Here is a 19,623-nt window from a genome sequence, read left to right as displayed (position 1 = left end):
ACAGCAGAATTTTCACTCCAGAAAGAGACAGAAAACGCTGCTTTCAGTCTGCAGTCCAAATAGCGTCACCCAAAATGAAACCAAAACCTTTAGATTTTTCCTGTGAGAAAAACCTGTCCCAAGGTACCAGCTGACCTGTCAATCTGGCTCCACCCAACAATTTTGAAAGGGTCATAAAACTCAACACTGCATTAGGCCCAAATTAAATATAAACAAGATGCCCATTATATTGCTTCAGCAACAATAAAAGATACCGGTACAGACAGCACAGCAACAATAACACCAGGGCCTGAGTAGAAAACACTGCAGAGTAAGATGATTAAAAAGAGATTTCTTAAAGGCACAGTATCATTACAGTATCATCACATTTACTCATCAGAGTAAAACATTAACTATCTTTCTCTCTACACAGATGCTTCCAGATCTGCTAAGCTTTTCCAGCACTTTGTATTTTTATCTTAACTCCTCGGGGTTACTTCTGTTCTTTTCCTTTCTCAGCCTGGCAACTTTTAACCGTAGAACTTGCTTTCATTATGAGGGTTTTTCTTCCATTTAGTTTCCTCCTTTTAGCTAAAGCTAGGCGCATCTTCCTGTTTCATTTAAATCCTTTCACATTTGGTCTTTTCAGCTTGAGTGCAAGCTTCCACTCACATTCCTGCATGGTGAACCTCAGACCTTTGGCCTCTAGCTGCTGCTCTCTCTCTCTCTCTCCCAGATCTTGGCAGAGTAACCTTTTCTGTGGGTTTTCAGGAATATATTGGACCCCCTCTCAAAGCTTATCTTTATGGTAATGTGAACCTTGTATCCAGCTAAATGTGCTGTTTAGCTATCTTTGAGATGCCGACTCTATTATATCTTGGAAGTAAATCAACATATTAGAGCAGTTTACAATCCATTGTTCTTATGAAACATTACAGACTCATAATCAATCCAGTTGTTAGCAGACAGATGCTGCCTGCCATTGTCTCCAAGTGTAAATACCTCACCTTCTTCTAAGCAAGACACAAGCAAGAACTTTTCTTTAATCTACAATAGCCCCTCATCCACACCTGTTATCAGGCAGACTTTAGAACAGGCTACATGACCATCTTCATTTTACCCTAAGTTAAAGACAGAGTCCCAAAACATAACAAAAATGTTATAATTGTAACAACCTTTGCACTGTGGAGCAAGAGTGCTGCCAACTGAGTCACAGCTGATCCACAAAGCAACACAGAAATAGAAGAATACTTGAGAAATGACAAAACTTAAGTTAACATTGAAAATAAAGAAAAAATGTAATCCAAATTGTAAATTATAGACTTAAAATTAGTAGGATGAACTGAACAATGCCTAACTGGTGTAATAATGTGGCTTTGGATAGCAGGCTAAAAATTGAAAGAAAAATACAAATTTAGACCACGTACAGTGATAACGAGGCTTAAACATCAGTATCAGCCTATTTCTTTACATTCATGGTTTGCTTAAAATGCAATCCATAGGACAAAGCAAAATGCTGCAGCTGCTGAAAACTAAACTGGACAATTTGCAACCTTGGTTGCATATTTCACTCCAACACAAGCTTCCGACCACATATTTGTGCATTCACTAAGACTTCCTATTTCCGTCTCTGTAACAGTGGCTGACTTCAGCTTATCTGCTGCTGAAACATTCATCTATGCCTTTGTGACCTCTAGAATTGACAGTTCCAGTGCATCCTGACTGGTTTCCCACATACAGAGGGCGATTTTACCATTTTTTTCTAAGTGCTCGGCAGACTTGAAACTGGGAGAGTTTCGGATCCATCTTTTGAGTGTGTTTTCAGGCCTCCCTATATTCACACTGCCTGCAACATTTTGAACAAGTCTGTTGCTTGCTGCAGAAGCCTGTAGATGAGCCTGCAGAGGGAGATGGTGCGCATGTGCAGGCCTCTGATGCAGCACATGCGCATTAGCAGTAGCATGGGTCTGACAGAAAAGGGAGAGAGCTGTCAGGCCCCTGCTAGTGCAGGCAGCCTGAAGCAGGTCCCCCTCCACCCCCTCCCCTGCAATTGAGGGGGCTGAGATACAGCCCCCGACGACTCCCCACCCCTGCCGTCCAGACTGATTTCAGACCCCCCCTCCCCCCCCCGATTGCGGATCTGCCGCCCTCCCCCCACCGATTGCGGACCTGCTGTCCTCCCTCCACCGATCGCAGCAGAGTGGCAGTAGGCCTCCCTCCCGCCCCCCCCATCGATCACTGCAGAGTGGCAGCGGGCCCCCTCTCCCTCCCTCCTTCCCACCGATGCCTGCAGAGTGGTAGCGGGTACCCTCTCCCTCCCTCCCCCCACCGATTGCTGCCCCACTGGCCCCTCCCATTAGCCCAGGTGCCCAGTGGGCATTGCCCAGGTGCCAGACTGGCATGGCCCCGGTGTCAGGGTGACACTGGCAGTCTGGCATTGCCCAAGACCCCTCCCTTGCCCTCGGCCTCCCCGGGAGGCCTCAATGGCCTCTAGTTCCATTGGCGAGGCGAAGTCGACTGCTCCCCATTCATGAGGAGCATGTCTATCCCTTGCCAGTGAGAACCTTTCCCAGTGAAGTCATAAAAAGGTGCGAGCCTGGATGATTGAGCGCCGAGCTCGCTAAGCAGTTGTAAAACAGCATTAAAATAAATTTAAATACATTAACCTGCCCCTCGCTCATTTTCAGCGAGAGACTGGCTGTGCTGGAAATCCAGTGCTCGTAAAATGGCGCCAGTTGTGAAAACTGGCGCCAATCGCACTAAGCACTCTACGCCCCCTCTATCCCTGTAAACTTGAGGTAATCCAACACTGTTCTAACTTGTACCAAGCTGTGTTTATCTATCATCCTTGTACTCTCTGACCTACATTGGCATTCTGTCAAAGCATGTAATGATTCTAAAATTTTCTTCCCCTATAGCTGCACTTAATCCTTTGTAATCTCCACCAGCCCCATAATTTTCTAAAATATCTGTGCTCATCTAATTTTGACCTCTTGGGCATCCCCGATTTTAATCACTCCACCATTGGTGCCTGTGTCTTCAGATGCCTATGCCCTCGGCTCTGGCATTCCCTCTCTTACATGTCCCTTCCTCCTTTAAGAGACTCTTTAAAGCCTACCTCTTGCGCCAAGCTTTTGGCCATTTGATGTAGCATCTTTACGTGCCTTAGCCTCATGTTTTGTTTGGCAGTGTTCCTGTGAAGTGCCTTGGGACATTTTATTATGCTAATATACTATATAAATACACATTGCTGTTCTTATCAGAATATGCCCGATCATATGGAACACCATCTCCATGAGATTAATTTGTATTTCAGGGAGAAAATGTCATAATTGAGAATGGACTGCATTGTAAGTGGAAAATATTTCACTGCTTTATTGGGACAATTATCCAATCAGTGCCCAATTTATGCCTGATTTTAAATTAAAAGTTTGATCTAACACTGATGATATTCTAATTGTAATTCTTTACTAATGTGTGGCATGATTAGAACAAATTACACTGAATCTTGGGATTTGATCCATTTCCTACTCATGGAACTGACAAATTTAATTTGAATTTTTTAAATTTGTAAATTTTGTAAATTTGTGGTGAGACCAATTATGGTACTAAAATGGAATCTCACAACTCCTGCTAGTTCACATTCCCATGATGTAGTGACCTCCTCATGTAAAAGGATCACAAGCATATTTCTGAATATTATACTGAAAGGAGATTGGAACTTATGTGCTCACAAGTAATTCTACAGAATGTGTGCTTGATAGTAGAGCAAAAGAGAGATTAGCTAGCTATATTTCCTAAACACCAATTTGTTAGTATTGAGAAGTCCCGAGAGCATATTCTTTTGTCTGCTCGCCATCAATATTATGTGGATTGTGGAGAAGAACTATCACCAAAGGAAAGATCGCAAACACATAAACCAAATAAAACATTTAATTTTATTAAGCAAACAGATAGATTGTAGGATAATATCTGCAGAATATTTGCAAAACATCCATGATTACAATACATTTGGCAGACTCATTTGAAAAATCTACCCTTTGTGGTCATGGATTGATGAAAATAGATTAATGAGACATTTATACATCTGTAATGTTTAGAGTTTAATCATTTTTTCAAAAAAATAGGAATACGTTTAATGTAACCTTTGTAGAAAAACCATCAGGGATATATTTGTTATATTGTGAAATGCATTTATCTAGATATTCATTAACCACTTTTGATGTTGACATTTACTCTTGCAATAGTTAAAATATTTGAAAGAGAGCTAAAGAACAGCTGTTTTAAACTGAGCACATCAATAGCTAATTACTCCTTTCATGGGATTTTGTGGATTAATTGATGATTTTGACACAGCTATTACAGAATGAAGCTTAAACTAAATTTTGTTTCATAATTCAGAAACGTTTCTCATGCTTCCCATTTATATATTCCTCATATTCCCTACGATAGTCTAAAGATAATCTGTAAATAAGGATATTATGATGGAAATTTGAATGGCTACTGTTTGGCTGTTAATTGAAAGGAGTAACTCAACAAGTAATGTAGAACTCCATTTTCTCCAATAGTGGAGCTCTAGTTGTGAACTTTCTTAAGGTACCATGCCTTCCTTCCCTTTCTGCACTACAGCATGAAAATTGCTAAAGAATCGCTCTTACTTTCATTCTGCCCTGGCTTCATCTAACCCTACATTAATACTATCTTTCAGCCTCTGTCCTTATACACACACTCCACTACATCTCCCCACCAGACCTTTCCTCCAACACAGAGAACCACAAATTCAGCTTCAGCCCATCTCAGTGTCCCCACCCAGACCCCAACTCTTCTCGGGGGTCTCCCCCAGGTCTGGCTCTTTTCAGGGGGGCCCCTAGTCATAGCTCTTCTTGGGGATGGGGGTGGAGGGGGTTCCCCCCAATCCTAGCTCTTCTTGGAGCCCTCCCAGTTCCTGCCTCCAGCTCCGGCTCTTCTCAGGCCATTGTGGCCCTGGCAGGATCGACTGAGGACCCCGTGCTGTAGTCCAAAGGAACCCTCTGCCAACAAAACGAAGGAGATTGACAATGACTTCGGGAAGTGGAGGAGAACATGTCTTTATAGAAGACAGAGAGTAGCAGTGGAAGGGTGCGTTTCTGAATGGAGGGCTGTGACAAGTGGCATTCCTCAGGGATCAGTGCTGGGATCTTTGCTGTTTGTAATATATATAAATGATTTGGAGGAAAATGTAACTGGTTTGATTAGTAAGTTTGTGGGCGATCGAAGGTTGGTGGATTTGCAGATAGCGATGAGGACCATCAGAGGATACAGCAGGATATAGATCGGTTGGGGACTTGGGCGGAGAGATGGCAGATGGAGTTTAATCTGGACAAATGTGAAGTAATGCATTTTGGAAGGTCTAATACAGATAGGAAATATACAATAAATGGCAGAACCCTTAAGAGTATTGATAGGCAGAGGGATCTGGGTGTACAGGTACATAGGTCACTGAAAGTGGGAACGCAGGTGTAGAAGGTAGTCAAGAAGGCATACGGCATGCTTGCCTTCATCGGCAGGGGCATTGAGTTTAAAAATTGGCAAGTCCATGTTGCAGCTTTATAGAACCTTAGTTAGGCCGCACTTGGAATATAGTGTTCAATTCTGGTCGCCACACTACCAGAAGGATGTGGGGCTTTGGCGAGGGTACGGAAAAGATTTACCAGGATGTTGCCTGGTATGGAGGGCATTAGCTATGAGGAGAAGTTGGAGAAACTTGGTTTGTTCTCACTGAAACGACGGAGGTTGAGGGGTGACCTGATAGAAGTCTACAAGATTATGAGGGGCATGGACAGAGTGGATAGTCAGGAACTTTTTCCCAGGATGGAAGAGCCAATTACTAGGGGACATAGGTTTAAGGTGCGAGGGGCAAGGTTTAAAGGAGATGTACAAGGCAGGTTTTTTTACACAGAGGGTAGTGGGTGCCTGGAACTCAATGCCAGGGAAGATAGTGGAAGCAAATAAGATAGTAACTTTTAAGGGGCGTCTTGACAAATACATGATTAGGATGGGAATAGAGGGATATGGTCCCCGGAAGGGTAGGGAGTTTTAATTAAGTCTGGCAGCATAGTCAGTGCAGGCTTGGAGGGCTGAAGGGCCTGTTCTTGTGCTGTAATTTTCTTTGTTCTATGCCCCCGTCTACATCAACGGGGATGAAGTAGAAAGGGTCGAGAGCTTCAGGTTTTTAGGTGCCCAGATCACCAACAACCTGTCCTGGTAACCCCTATGCTGACACTATAGTTAAGAAAGCCCACCAACGCCTCTACTTTCTCAGAAGACGAAGGAAATTTGGCATGTCAGCTACGACTCTCTCCAACTTTTACAGATGCACCATAGAAAGCAGTCTTTCTGGTTGGATCACATCTTGGTATGGCTCCTGCTCTGCCCAAGGCAGCAAGAAACTACAAAAGGTCATGAATGTAGCCCAATCCATCACACAAACCAGCTCCCATCCATTGACTCTGTCTACACTTCTCGCTGCTTTGGCAAAGCAGCCAGCATAATTAAGGACCCCAAGCACCCCAGACATTCTCTCTTCCACCTTCTTCCGTCGGGAAAAAGATACAAAAGTCTGAGGTCACGTACCAACCGACTTAAGAACAGCTTCTTCCCTGCTGCTGTCAGACTTTTAATCGGACCTACCTTGTATTAAGTTGATCTTTCTCTACACCCTAGCTATGACTGTAATACTACATTCTGCACTCTCTCGTTTCCTTCTCTATGAACGGTATGCTTTGTCTGTATAGCACACAAGAAACAATACTTTTCACTATATGCTAATACATGTGACAATAAATCAAGTAAAATCAAATCAGTTAGGGAACTTCTGATATATGGAATCACATCAGGTTAACTCTTAGGATCAAGCTGTGGGTTTATGCGGCCTGTGTTCTTGGCACCTTGTATGGCTGTGGAACATAGATGATCTACAGCCATCAAGAAAGGAAGTTCAACAACTTTTATCTTCATTGTTTGAGGCTCATTCTTGGTAATTCGTGGAAGGGCAAAACCACAAATGTAGCCACCCTCACTAAGGCAAAGCTCCCAAACAATGTTAGCACTCATCAAGCAGAGGTGACTTCACTGGCTCGGGAATGTTTGGAGGGTGGCAGAAGGATCGTATACCAAGGATTTTTTGTATATAGAGGTAGAGTGCCCAAAGCTCTGCCTCGGATGCTTGCAAGTGTGACATAAAGGCACTCAAACCTGGGAGACATGAGTTGTCAACAGAAGAAAATGGTGACATCACTGTGGGCTGGCATGCACATCATGATAATCAATAGCCATAATGCTTGGAAACAGGCGCCAAGACCAAAAACAACAATCAACAACAATACCTGATAACCACTTCATATGTGGCACTTATGGAAGAACCTATTTATCACAGATTGATCTCTTCAATCATCGGCAAAAGTGCACTATATAAAGTTACCTTATCCCGAACATGTTTAATTTGCTGCATTTCCGTTATCTTATCAGTTGGAAGGATGCTGAACAACCAAGTGGACATTGAGCCAAGTTAAATCCAATAATGCACTGCTTATTTTTCCAGAAAAAAAAGCCAAGACTGTTAGAAATTTAAAGCATTTTTATTACAAGCTAAGATAGACCAAGGGATATTCACCCATATGACATTAAATGGAGCCCTAGCAAAACTGGAGTCAAAGGGAATCAGGAGTCATACTTAGCACATAGGAAGATGGTTATGGTTGTTGGAGGTCAATCATCCAAATCCCTTGATATCACCGTAAGAGTTCCTTGGGGAGGTGTCCTAGGCCTAACGATCTTTCAGCTGTTTCATTAATGACCTTCCCCCCTTCATAAGCTCAGAAGTGGGGATGTTCGAGGATGAATGCACCATTTGTGACTGCTCAGATATTTAAGCAGTCAGTATCTACATGCAGCAAAAACTGGACAATTATCAGGCTTGGCTTGATGTGACAAGTAATATTCATGCCACACAGGTACAAGCAATGGCCACCTCCAACAAGAGAGAAGATAACCATCTGCTCCTGAAATTACTACCTGATGAAGGAGCAGCACTCTGAAAGCTCGTGATACCAAATACACCTGTTGAGCTTAACCTGGTGTTGTGAGACGACTTACTGTAAATATTAAGGCAATGTAATTATTCAACACATCTGCTATTTCCTTATTTTCATTAACAGTATCACAGTTATCAGTTTTTAACAGCCTACATTGCTCCTGGACACTCTTCTTCCTGATTTTTTTTTGTGTTGATTTTGATATCCCTTGCAAGTTTATTTTCATGCCCACTTTATGTAGCTCTTACTAGCTGCTTTGTCGCTCTGTTATTCTTTGTATCCCTCCCATTTGCCAGCATCTTTTTGCATGTTTTTTCTTTTAGATTTTATGGCTGTCTCACAGTTGCCCGTGGTTGTACTTTGACAAGTGACGGTCTTGCCCCTTAGATTATAAATTGGTTCTGTATCACATTAAATTCTTTTGAAACACCTCCCATTGATCATCTGCCATGTTATCCAATGTGCCCAGTTTACTCTAGTCAGACTTATGTAAGTCTAAAATCTTAGCTGTTTTTGTTTCTTTCTATCAAACATTACTTTGAACTCAATTATATTTTAATCCCTATACACTGTTGGATATTTAACAAAATCAAATATGGCATGCCCCCTTGTTAGTTCTAGGACATATTGTTATCTAGAAAAATAGGTAACTGACGGATTGTATCAAACATAATGTCCCTTCGGTTGTCTGCAACATGCAAGGTATTGATCATACCCAACCAGTCCGAGCTTGCAAAACTCAAAACATAGGGGCGATTCTCCCGTCCCGCTGCGCTGCTTTTGTAGCACAGCGAGCTGGAGACTCGAGCGGAGGCCGTTTCGCGAGCTCCCCGCTGGGCGCCACTGCCTCCGTGAGCCTCTGACAGCGGATTTCCGGCGCTGTCAGCTCCATGCCAGAAATCAGCGCGGAACTGAATAATTCATGCAAATCCTCATTTAAATGCTATTTAAATCGCATTAGTGGGCGTGGGACTGAAATCTCCGGGCCGCTAGCCTGTTCCTACCCCTTGCAGTACCTTGACCAATCAGAGTCAAACTGCCTCGTTTGAATTTGAAAGAAAAGCTTGGCAGTTGACTGTTGCATTCTCACTGGCAACGCTTCTACCAATCGAGTCCACGTGCCAACCTGCAGCACACTCTTCTCATGCGGCATAAATTGTTGTTCCTTTTATTGTTGGTTTATTTTGCATAGCTATCTTGATGAGTGCAAGAGGAAAAGCTTTGATCGCATGTCTCTTCATTCAGCAATACGTAAGCTTCTGTGCCTGACCAGTAGCCAGTGTTCATTGAAAATTGCGGCTTTTTCTGTTCTGTAGTGTGCACATGATTGCTTTTCACAATTACTTGAAGAATAGCTAGGATACACATTTCAATAACTTGGTTCAAATAAAGTTTATTTGATTTTAAAATATTAATTTTCTCATTAGAAACTTCAGACTCTGCTCCTGAATTGCAGTGTTTCAATTTGTGTTATTTTCATAGTGATTTGAATACAAGCTGGCCAGTGAATTTAAGGAGGTTCTTAACTAAACTGTTGAGTAAAAGCTATTATTTTTACTTTTTTTAATTCCAAGCTGAAAGAGAATCTCATTGTTAGAATTAAATTAGTTTTATGGAAGTTTACTTTGTCGAGTGAGTGTAAGATAATATTTTGGTATAGTAGCAGTTTCTGGTGTTGCTCATGATGAGTTGGAGGGTCTGCTATTTTGTAATAATTGTGATCTTCTCAACATAATGGGAAACTATGTTAGGGAGAGTTTTGCAGGAAGTAGGCATGGCATCTATAGGAAGTATAAAGTACACACAAGACTTATAATAAGGCACCAACCTGTTCCCACAGTGAGCTGGAGAAAATGGCTGCTATCGTGTTGCTCTCTGACTTTCGAAATGGGTGTGACATAAAGCTCATCAAAACATGCCCGCCTCTTCCATGCGATCCGCTCTTCCCTGTTATCCTCAGCTCGGATGTAAATTGATGATATTCCTCTCTGATGAGTTAGAACCCTGCTTTGTTCCTTCCTTCCTCCATCCCCCGCTTCCTCTGCTTTTTGCTTTCCATTGCATCCTCCTGTAATTTCCCTCCTTCCCTTCATCTCTCATATCCCTCCCTCCCCCTCAATCTCCTCTCCTGTACTCCACTGACATCTTTTCTAGCCTCGATTCTGTTTCTGTACCCCTCCCTCTCACCTCACGTTCTCTTCTCCCTTCTCTCATCACTTCCTCCCCCTCAGCCCCGCCACGCACTTTTGTTCCTTCACCAAGTTGGAAGAAAAATACTGCTTAGCACAACTTTAGCACCAAGAATATTTTTTGTCCCTGGTTGAAAGGAAAGTGCAAACCTTTCCCCAATGAGGGTAATGTTAACATTCGAGAGAGAGAGAAGCTTTACTGTTATATATTTAAGTAGTTGCATGATTGCTTTAAGAGTCAGTCGCATGATTTGATGGGTGTTTCACAGGCTGCTGTTGAGTTTCAGTTTCTACTCTGTACAGGTGAGAACTCTTAGAATAAACCTTGTTGTTAGTTTAAATCTACGTGTGCAAACCACGTTTTTTTTCTTTTTGTTTAAAACCCTTAACCCCTAACATAGTTAGGACATTACAAAAAGAAAATTGACGATGAGTCCGGATTTTGTTTCATCGAAAACATCGAGAAAAGGAAATGGGGCAAAAAAGCATCATGGGTCCTCGCACTGGGGAAAATCAACAGAATTAAAGATTGAAATGTCACGAAGAAAGACCAAGTAAGGAAAAAAAGCTCTCTGTGAGGATGTTTTTTAAAAGACGGTGTTTTTCTAATCAGAGAATCGTTAGATTCCAGACAGTATCTGGCATATTTCAAAAAAAGAGATGCTTTGCTGTATGACTAGAGCTGTTTAAGAAAAGGAATGTATATAGTCATCAACGGTCTCCAGGGTTAAAAGGGGAGTACTGGGAAGACAGCAAATAAATATATATTTAGCAGTCTCGAGTCGGTAATGCCTGCAAGAGAAATGGCAGGTCAATTAAGATCCATGGATCCTTTCAATGAAGAAAATGCATCATGGAGTTCCTATGCAGAGCATTTTCAGTACTTTGTACAGGTGAATAAAATCGCAGTCAAGCTGTTCATATCAACTTTTCTTAGTACAATAGCAAGTAAAACCTTCAGTTCATTCCGGTGCTTGACTCTAGCAAAGCCAGGAAACAAAACTTACAATGACAAAGATCCTTGAAGAGCATCTCAGAATGGTTTAGGTTCCACCGAAGGAATCGAGTAGAAGGCAAAAGCATTGCTCAGTTTGTGGCAACCTTAAAAAGGCTAGCACAACATTGAGAGTTTTTAGAAGATACTGTTTGAGATCGACTAGTTTTTGGTCTCCAAAATGAGGCTACCCAAAGAGCATTGCTTACTGAACATACTTTGACTTTAAAGACAGCAGTAGAAATTGCAGTGTCGATTGGCACTGCACCATTTGATGCAGGAATGAAAATTCACAAGTTGGGAACTGCCCATAAGAAGTCAAAACAGCAATAAGCATGTCACAGATGTGCCAAAATGGGCCATTCAGTGAGTGAATGGTGGAGGAAAGATAGTCGGTGCAAGAATTATGGAAGAATAGGTCACATTGCAATAAGCTTGTTGGGTTAGATCAGCTTCCCTTGAGAAGAATATTCAGATGAATAACCTGGGTACCTTCAACAAAAAGAACAAGTTGCATTCTATGAAATGAATTTACAACATGAGAGGGAAGAATTACATTATCAAGAAGAGAATGTCCAGAAATATGATGGAGAGCTTCAATTGAACGGCTTATCCATATAGGGTGAATCATTTCGATTCTGGGTGATTCCAAAGTTAAGTGGACAACCTGCTTAGGATGGAGATTGATACTGGTCCTGCTGCATCTTTAATTTTGAGACTAAATACCAACAAAACCTGAAGCTTATTTCTTTAAAAGATCTGATTTTAAGGACATACATGGAAGAGATTGTGCCGTTAAGAGGTTACATCATTGTCAACGTACAGTTGAGTGGACAAACAGTGGAGTTGCCTCTCCATGTAGTCTGTGGTAATTTTCCAGCTCTAGTTGGAAGGTCATGATTGGAGAGGATAAAGCTTGACTGGAGCGCTGTCAACAGATTGTTTAATGCCAAAACAGATCCACAGTACTTCCTAAATAAATAAAAGAGTGTATTATAAGAGATACTTGGCTCAATGAAGGGAGTTCAAGTGAAACTAAATATAAAGCCTAATAATCAATCAATAAGTCTCAAAGCAAGAGTGGTGCCATATGCAATTCATCTCAAAATCGAAGAAGAATTAATATGACCTGTTAACGCTGGTGTGTTAGAGCTGGTTCCAAGGAGTGACTAGGCTACCCTAATCGTGCCTGTCATGAAACCAGATGGCTCAGTTCATATTTGTGATTTTAAAACAACCATAAATCAATGCTGATCAATATCCGCTTCCATTAAATGAAGATTTATTTGCTGAGTTATCAGGTGGGCAGAAATTCAGCAAGACTGATATTTCACAAACATATTTACAGATGAATGTAGCCACGAAATAGAAACCATTGCTTACCATCGTTACTCATAAAAGTCATTTTCGTTATAAAAGATAGCCTTTTGTAATAACATCCACACCATCGCTATTCCAAAGATCGATGGATCAGGTTTTAAGTGGTCTCTTTGATGTCAAATGTTACTTGGATGATATTCTAATTACAGGATCCAGTGAAAAGGAGCACTTGAATAATTTAGAAACAACATTGGAACATCTTCAAGCACATGGCCTGGGTATCAAGAACAAAAGGTGTTACTTTTTCCGGAAGTCAGTCCGGTATTTGGTTCATGATGTTGATAGTAAAAGCCTACATAAAGCACCTAAAAAGATGAAAGCTATTTTAGAAGCATCATGTCTGATGAATGTGTGCAATTGAGGTCCTTTCTGAGATTAGTAAATTATTATGGCAAATTTGTTGCTAACTTAGCTACATTATTGAAGCCATTGCATAATTTACTATTTGTGAAACGGTCATGGGATTGAACAACGGAATGTGAAAAAGCTTACAAGGATGTCAAAAATGCTTTGCAGAAGTTTGATGTATTGGTTCATTTTAATCCAAAGCTACCATTACTGTTTGCTTGCGATGCTTCACCTTACGGAGTAGATGCAGTCATTTCACATATATTTTCGAGAGAAGAACGATCAATAGCTTTTGCTTTGTGTACACTGACTGGTGCTGAATCTTAGTTCTGGATCTAATTATGCTCAGCTAGAAAAAGTAACATCGAGTATAATTTTTGGCGTATGAAGATTGCATCATTATTTATATGGTCGGCAACTCACATTATTGACTGATCATCAATCTTTAACTCCTATTTTGGGCCGTATAAAGGCATACCTTTGTGAGCTGCTAACGTATTGAAAGATGGTCACTGATCTTATCTGCACACTCCTCCAATATGAAGTATTGTCAATCAGAGTGCCATGCTGATGCGTTATCACGTTTGCCTTTACCTATTGAGCAGATGCTACCAACTAGTTTTGCTCATATTCTTTATTTTTCACTGGTAATTCATTTGCATGTGACAGCTTCTCAAGTTCAGAATCATACCAGAAATGATCCTGGGAAGGGGAAGGTGATGGATATGGCTAGTGAAAGGAACAATAGCTGGGGCATATCCTGATTTGAAACCATAAATGTCAAGAAAGCTTGAATTGGCCATCCAAGTTTGGTGTCTATTGTGAAGAATCTGAGTGATCATTCCTCCTACTCTGCGTGGAAGAGTTCTTGAACAACTATATGAAGAGCATCCTGGCATTGTATGGATGAAGGAATTAGCATGTAGTTATTTTTGGTGGTTGGGTCTGGATGCTCAGATTGAAGAAAAAATGACACTGTGTCAACCCTGTGCACGAATAAAAAATACATCACCATTGTCTCCTTAAAGCCCTTGGGCATGGCCTAAAATGCCATGGCTATAATTGCATGTAAATTTTGGTGGTCCATTTGAGGATTACATGTTCTTAATTGATTCACACTCAGTGGTCCGAAGTCTACTACAACTGAACAAGCCTTTGAAAAACTCAGCAAAAGTTTGCAAGATTTGGTAAACCAGAACAGATTTTTAGCAATAATTGTTCACAGTTTACTTCACAAGAGTTTGAAGATTATCTCAAAGTAAATGGTATTCAGCATATAAAATCCACACCTTATCATCCATCAACCAATGGATTAAATGAAAGATTTGTACAATCTTTGAAGCATTCTTTAAAAGCTCCAAAACTGCAATATTTTGTATTATATTGTGTGAATAGCTTTTTGGCATCTTATAGAAAACCTACTCATGCGACTACCTAAAGTTCACCTGCATTATTATTCTTAAAGAAAAAGCTAAGCACTACATTTGATTTTTTATTACTTCCAGAAACTTAAGAGATAGCAGACAACAACAATCTCAAGTTGTTAGCCGAGACACGAGGGCAAAACAACGCTCATTTTAACAAGGCGATTGAGTGTTAGTACGTAATTATGCCGCAAGTGAGAAATGGGTACCGACCTTAGTTTTAGCAAAAAGAGCTCCAATTTCTGACACGGTTGAAACCGAAGATGAACTAGTTTGGCGATGCCATGCTGACCAATTGTTGTCATCTCAAAATGGTTTCCAGTCATCAGAATCATCTCCAGAAGTACCAACTTCTTTTGTCTCTGGCGTTGTAAAGACTACTACGTAAGACTTAGTTGTATCTGAGTTGCCTGATTGTGTCTCTGCTGCTAAACTGAGTAAGAATGATGCAGAATTAGTTCCACGAGAAGAAGTGTTTACTGAAGTTCCAACTCAAAAGTGGTTAGCACTGCTGCCACAGCGCCAAGAACCCAGGTTCAATTCTCCACCTCAGGTCAATGCTGTGTGAAGTTTGCACATTCTCCCCGAGTCTGTATGCGTTTCCTCCGCGTGCTCCGGTTTCCTCCCTCAGTCCAAAGATGTGCGGGTTAGGTTGATTGGCCATGCTAAATTGACCCCAGTGTCAGGGGGATTAGCGGGTTGAATGTGTGGGGTTACGGGAATAGGGCCTGGGTGGGTTTATGGTCAGTACAGACTTGATGGACCAAATGGTCTCCTTCTGCACTGTAGGGATTCTATGATCATACTTCTCAGGTCAAGGACAGCCAAATTCTAGAATGTTATATATAACCAAAGAGGAATAGACGTCCTTCTGATTGACTTTCTTATTGACTGTGTATAATAATTCTTGGTGCATAGTACTGTGTCTTGAGTATTATTGATCCTATGTATAACATTGTAATAATTTGTTGTCATGAGCACAGAAGTAATGGGGGGGAAATGATATATATTTAAGTGGCTGCATGTTTGCTTTAAGAGCCAGATATATGATTTGACGGTGATGTCATTAGGGTGTTTCACAGGCAGCTGTTTAGTTACAGGTTCTACTCTGAACAGGCAAGTGCTCCTAGAATAAGACTTGTTCTTGTTATTTTGAATCTACGTGTGCAAACCACATCGTTTTCTTTTTGTTTAAACCTGCAACCTCTAACAGAGTTAGGACATTGCATTTACTGAAGTTCCCAAAGTATAAATCTGGGCCATCCTTCTCTGCATATATAGTCTTTATTTCCCTCTATACTCTCTCTCTACTCTCCACTTGCTCTACCCTACCTTTTCATTTGCCACCCTCCTTCTCCCTTCCACTTTAATTCTCTGCAGGCAACTCCAGTGCACTCTCCTCTCTGACCCTCCCTGGTCCCAATCCCAAACCTATGCACTTTCTCCAAACCTTAGGATATATATATATAGCTATTCAGATCAAATTTTCCTTTAATTTTTCTTTCCCTGGTGCTATGGGGAAGGATGTATGGTCTTCTCTGTGCCTTCCCACCTCATTTACAACAACATTTATGAATTTGATGAGTGGGATATTGATGGTGAACACATTCAAAATATAATTTTTAACATTTTGAGTGCAGCTCTTGTTTTATGGAATTGGTTAAAAATGTTATCGGAAAAATATTTCATTTTACTTTCCAGCCTTCTCAAAGTACATTGAATGAAGTAGATCTTCACTGGGATGCAGTACATGCTGAACGCCTCAATCTTCTGAAGAATGTCTGCAGAAATACATCGCTAAAGAATCTGACACATTCTCCTATCACAAAGTTTGTCTTGGACCGTATATTTGTGTGTGATAAGCACAAAATCCTGTTCTGTCAAACTCCAAAAGTTGGTAATACACAATGGAAGAAAGTTCTCATTGTTTTAAATGGTAATTATGCAAACTTGTTATATATTGTATCTGGTGCAGTATTTTGTTGTCTATAAGTCATGAATATTCTGGAGAAAGTATGTAAATTTAGTTTGTAACTTCCCAAAGTAGATTAGCCCTCAGTGACAAAATACCAAATCATTTAGATAAGTTTAAATTGATGACTTTTATGTTTTCTTCTATCGGCCCATTCTATAAGAGCAATATTCTTACCTTGACAACTTTGGTGAGGCTTGTTGAATTTTATAAACAGTGGCAGCCACATTTTTGGAGCTATAGTCCTGGCATAGACCTCCTCTATGATTCCTTCCCTTGGTACCAAAAATAATGTCTGAAGACACACCCCTCCTGCCCACCAACTAGTCAAATATCTTCAAAACAATGCCAGAGATTCTACTGGCACAATTTGTAAGTCTTGTAGCTGTTTCTCTGTTTAGATGAGTTTCCCTCATCTGCAGCTAGAGTGTACCTCCCCCTTTAGAGATGCTGGATACCTTTAAGTGGCATCAGAAATGTCCAATCTCTGTCTTCCCTCAAGCAGGTATGCAGCCAGTAAATAGCATGGGTATGCTGACTGCATATCTGACTTGTTAAATGCACACTGAGACCTCATTATGTATTACCTTGAATCGCATGAACAGACCTGTGTAGTGTGCACTCCCAGCTGTCCCTGCTTGTCTGCTTTCAGACATGATACAATTTCTAGGCCCCTGTAGACATAGAGGTCAAAACATTGGGCTCTTGTATATTGCAGGTGCTAACACGATGGAAGCCCTGAAGGCCTAATGTGGCGCAGCCACACTTCCGGCCATTTGCAGGCATCCCATTCCAGCTGACTTCACTTTTGTTTAATTAACTTGGTCTACATAGTTCCATGAATGCCTGAGCTAATCAGTCATTGCTGAACATGCATTCAGCAGCTTGAGTGACCCCATGAGTCGGATCTCAAACTTTTTGGTTTGATTTGATTTATTCATGTATACGGTGAAAAGTATTGTTTCTTGCATGCTGTACAGCCAAAGCATACCATTCATAGAAAAGGAAAGGAGAGAGTGCAGAATATAACGGGAAGTGTAGACAGAGTCAATGGATGGGAGGCTGGTTTGTGCGACGGACTGGGCTTCTTTGTAGTTCTTGCAATCTTGGGCAGAGCAGGAGCCAAACCAAGCTGTAATATAACCAGAAAGAATGCTTTCTGTGGCGCATCTGTAAACGTTAGAGTGAGTCGTAGCGGACATGCCTAATTCCCTTAGTCACCAGCGAAAGTAGAGGCGTTGGTGGGCTTTCTTAACTATAACGTCGGCATGGAGAGACCAGGACAGGTGTTGGTGATCTGGACACCTAAAAACTTGAAGCCCTCGATCCTTTCTACTTTGTCCCCATTGATCTAGACAGGGGCAAGTCCTCCACTCCGCTTTCTGAAGTCGATGACAACCTCCTTCATTTTGTTGTCGCACCAGTTCACCAGATTCTTTATCTCTTTCCTGTACTCTGCCTCGTCATTGTTTGAGATCTGACCCACTACGCTGGTGTCATCAGGAAACTTGAAAATTGAGTTGGAGGGGAATACAGGTATATAAGGAGTATAGTAAGGAGCTGAGGACACAACCTTGTGGGACACGGGTGTTGAGGATGATTGTGGAGGAAGTGTCATTGCCTATCCTTACTGATTGCAGTCTGTGGGTTAGGAAGTTCAGATTGCAGTCGCAGAGGGCGGAGCCAAGCCCCAAGCCACAGAGTTTGGAGATGAGTTTCATAGGAATATAGTGTTGAAGGCTGAGCTGTAATCAATAAATAGGAGTCTGACATGTGTCTTTGTTATCTAGGTGTTCCAGGGTTGCGTGCAGGGCCAGGGAGATGGCGTCTGCGTTCGCCAACTGTAGTGGATCCAGGCAATGTGGGAGACTGGAATTGATTCATGCCATGACTAACCATTTGAAGCACTTCATAATGATGGCTGTCAGAGCCACCGGACGATAGTCATTAACACATGTTGCTTGGCTTTTCTTTGGTACTGTGATGATGGTTGTCTTCTTGAAGCAGATAGGGACCTCAGGTTGTTGTAAAGAGTGATTGAAGATGTCTGCGAATACTCCCGCCAGCTGGTTAGAGCAGGATCTGAGCGCACGTCTGGGTAGCCCATCCGGGCCAGTTGCTTTCCATGGGTTGACCTTCTAGAAGGCTGCTTTGACATCTGCAATGGTGACCTCGGAAACAGGTTCTTCCGGGGTGGTTGGGGGGGGGGGGGGGGGGGGGGGTGCTCTCGCTGACCTCTTGCTTAAAACGGGCATAGAATGCATTAAGCTCATCAGGGAGGGGTGTGTTGGTGCTGACAATTTTACATGCCTTCATTTTGTAGCCTGTTACGTCTTGCAGACCTTGTCATAGTCGGCGGGGGTCCGTGTGGCTAGCCTGGGACTCTAGCTTGGTCCAATACTGTCTTTTGGCATCTTTGATGGATCTCCTTAGATCATATCTGGCTTTCTTGTACAGGTCAGGGTCGCGTGGCTTGAACGCCTCAGACCTAGGCTTCAGAAAACAGTGGATATTCCTGTTGATCCATGGTTTCCGGTTGGGAAACACGTGGATTTGCTTCTTTGGCAGACAGTCTTCTTCGCACTTACTTATGAAGTCAGTTACTGTAATGGATTACCCATTCAGGCTGGTTGCAGAGCTTTTAAATACTGACCAGTCTACTGACTCTAAGCAGTCCTGTAGGAGATCATCCGATTCCTCAGACCAACATTGCATGACTTTCTTTGACAGATTCTCCCATTTCAGTTTTTGCTTGTAAGGCGGGAGCAGGAGCACAGCCAATGATGAGACAGCATACAGGAAAGAGATGGAGAATCTGGTGAACTCTCCCCCGATGTCAGCAAAATGAAGGAGATAGTCATGGACTTCAGGAAGCGTAGTGGAGGACATGCCACTGTCTACATCAATAGGGACGAAGTGGAAATGGTGGAGAGCTTCAAGTTTCTAGGTGTCCAGATCACCAACAACCTGTCCTGGTCCCTCCATGCCGATGCTATAAGTAAGAAAGCCCACCAACGCCTCTACTTTCTCAGGAAGCTAAGGAAATTTGGCATGTCTGCTACGACTCTCACCAACTTTTACAGATGTACCATAGATAGCTTTCTTCTTTGTTGCGTCACAGCTTGGTATGTCTCTCGCTCTGTCCAAGACCGCAAAAAACGACAAAGGGTCGTGAACGAATCCCAGTCCATCACACAATCCAGCCTCCCATCCGTTGACTCTGTCTACACTTCCCGCTGGAGGGATTGAAAGTTTGTGGAAGAGG

The 19,623-nt window shown here is 41.9% G+C and overlaps 1 protein-coding gene across 4 annotated transcripts in view; it reads left to right on the top strand.

Annotated features, from left to right (window-relative positions):
• chst10 (carbohydrate sulfotransferase 10) overlaps window positions 1-19,623 on the top strand; it is an 81,828-nt gene that overhangs the window by 38,504 nt on the left and 23,701 nt on the right. For 3 of the 4 annotated variants that reach the window (XM_078221936.1, XM_078221937.1, XM_078221934.1), the window contains exon 4: window positions 16,088-16,322. In XM_078221936.1, the coding sequence (XP_078078062.1) occupies window positions 16,088-16,322 (235 nt within the window). Of the gene's footprint in view, window positions 1-3,295; window positions 3,330-16,087; window positions 16,323-19,623 lie in introns of all 4 variants that reach the window. The other variant, XM_078221935.1, reaches the window with a different exon arrangement.

This window comes from Mustelus asterias, chromosome 10 (genome assembly GCF_964213995.1).
Source record: "Mustelus asterias chromosome 10, sMusAst1.hap1.1, whole genome shotgun sequence".
In the NCBI taxonomy this organism is placed as follows: Eukaryota; Metazoa; Chordata; class Chondrichthyes; order Carcharhiniformes; family Triakidae; genus Mustelus; species Mustelus asterias.
Note: the sequence above shows the minus strand (reverse complement) of the source record. Positions and strands in the feature narration are given on the sequence as shown.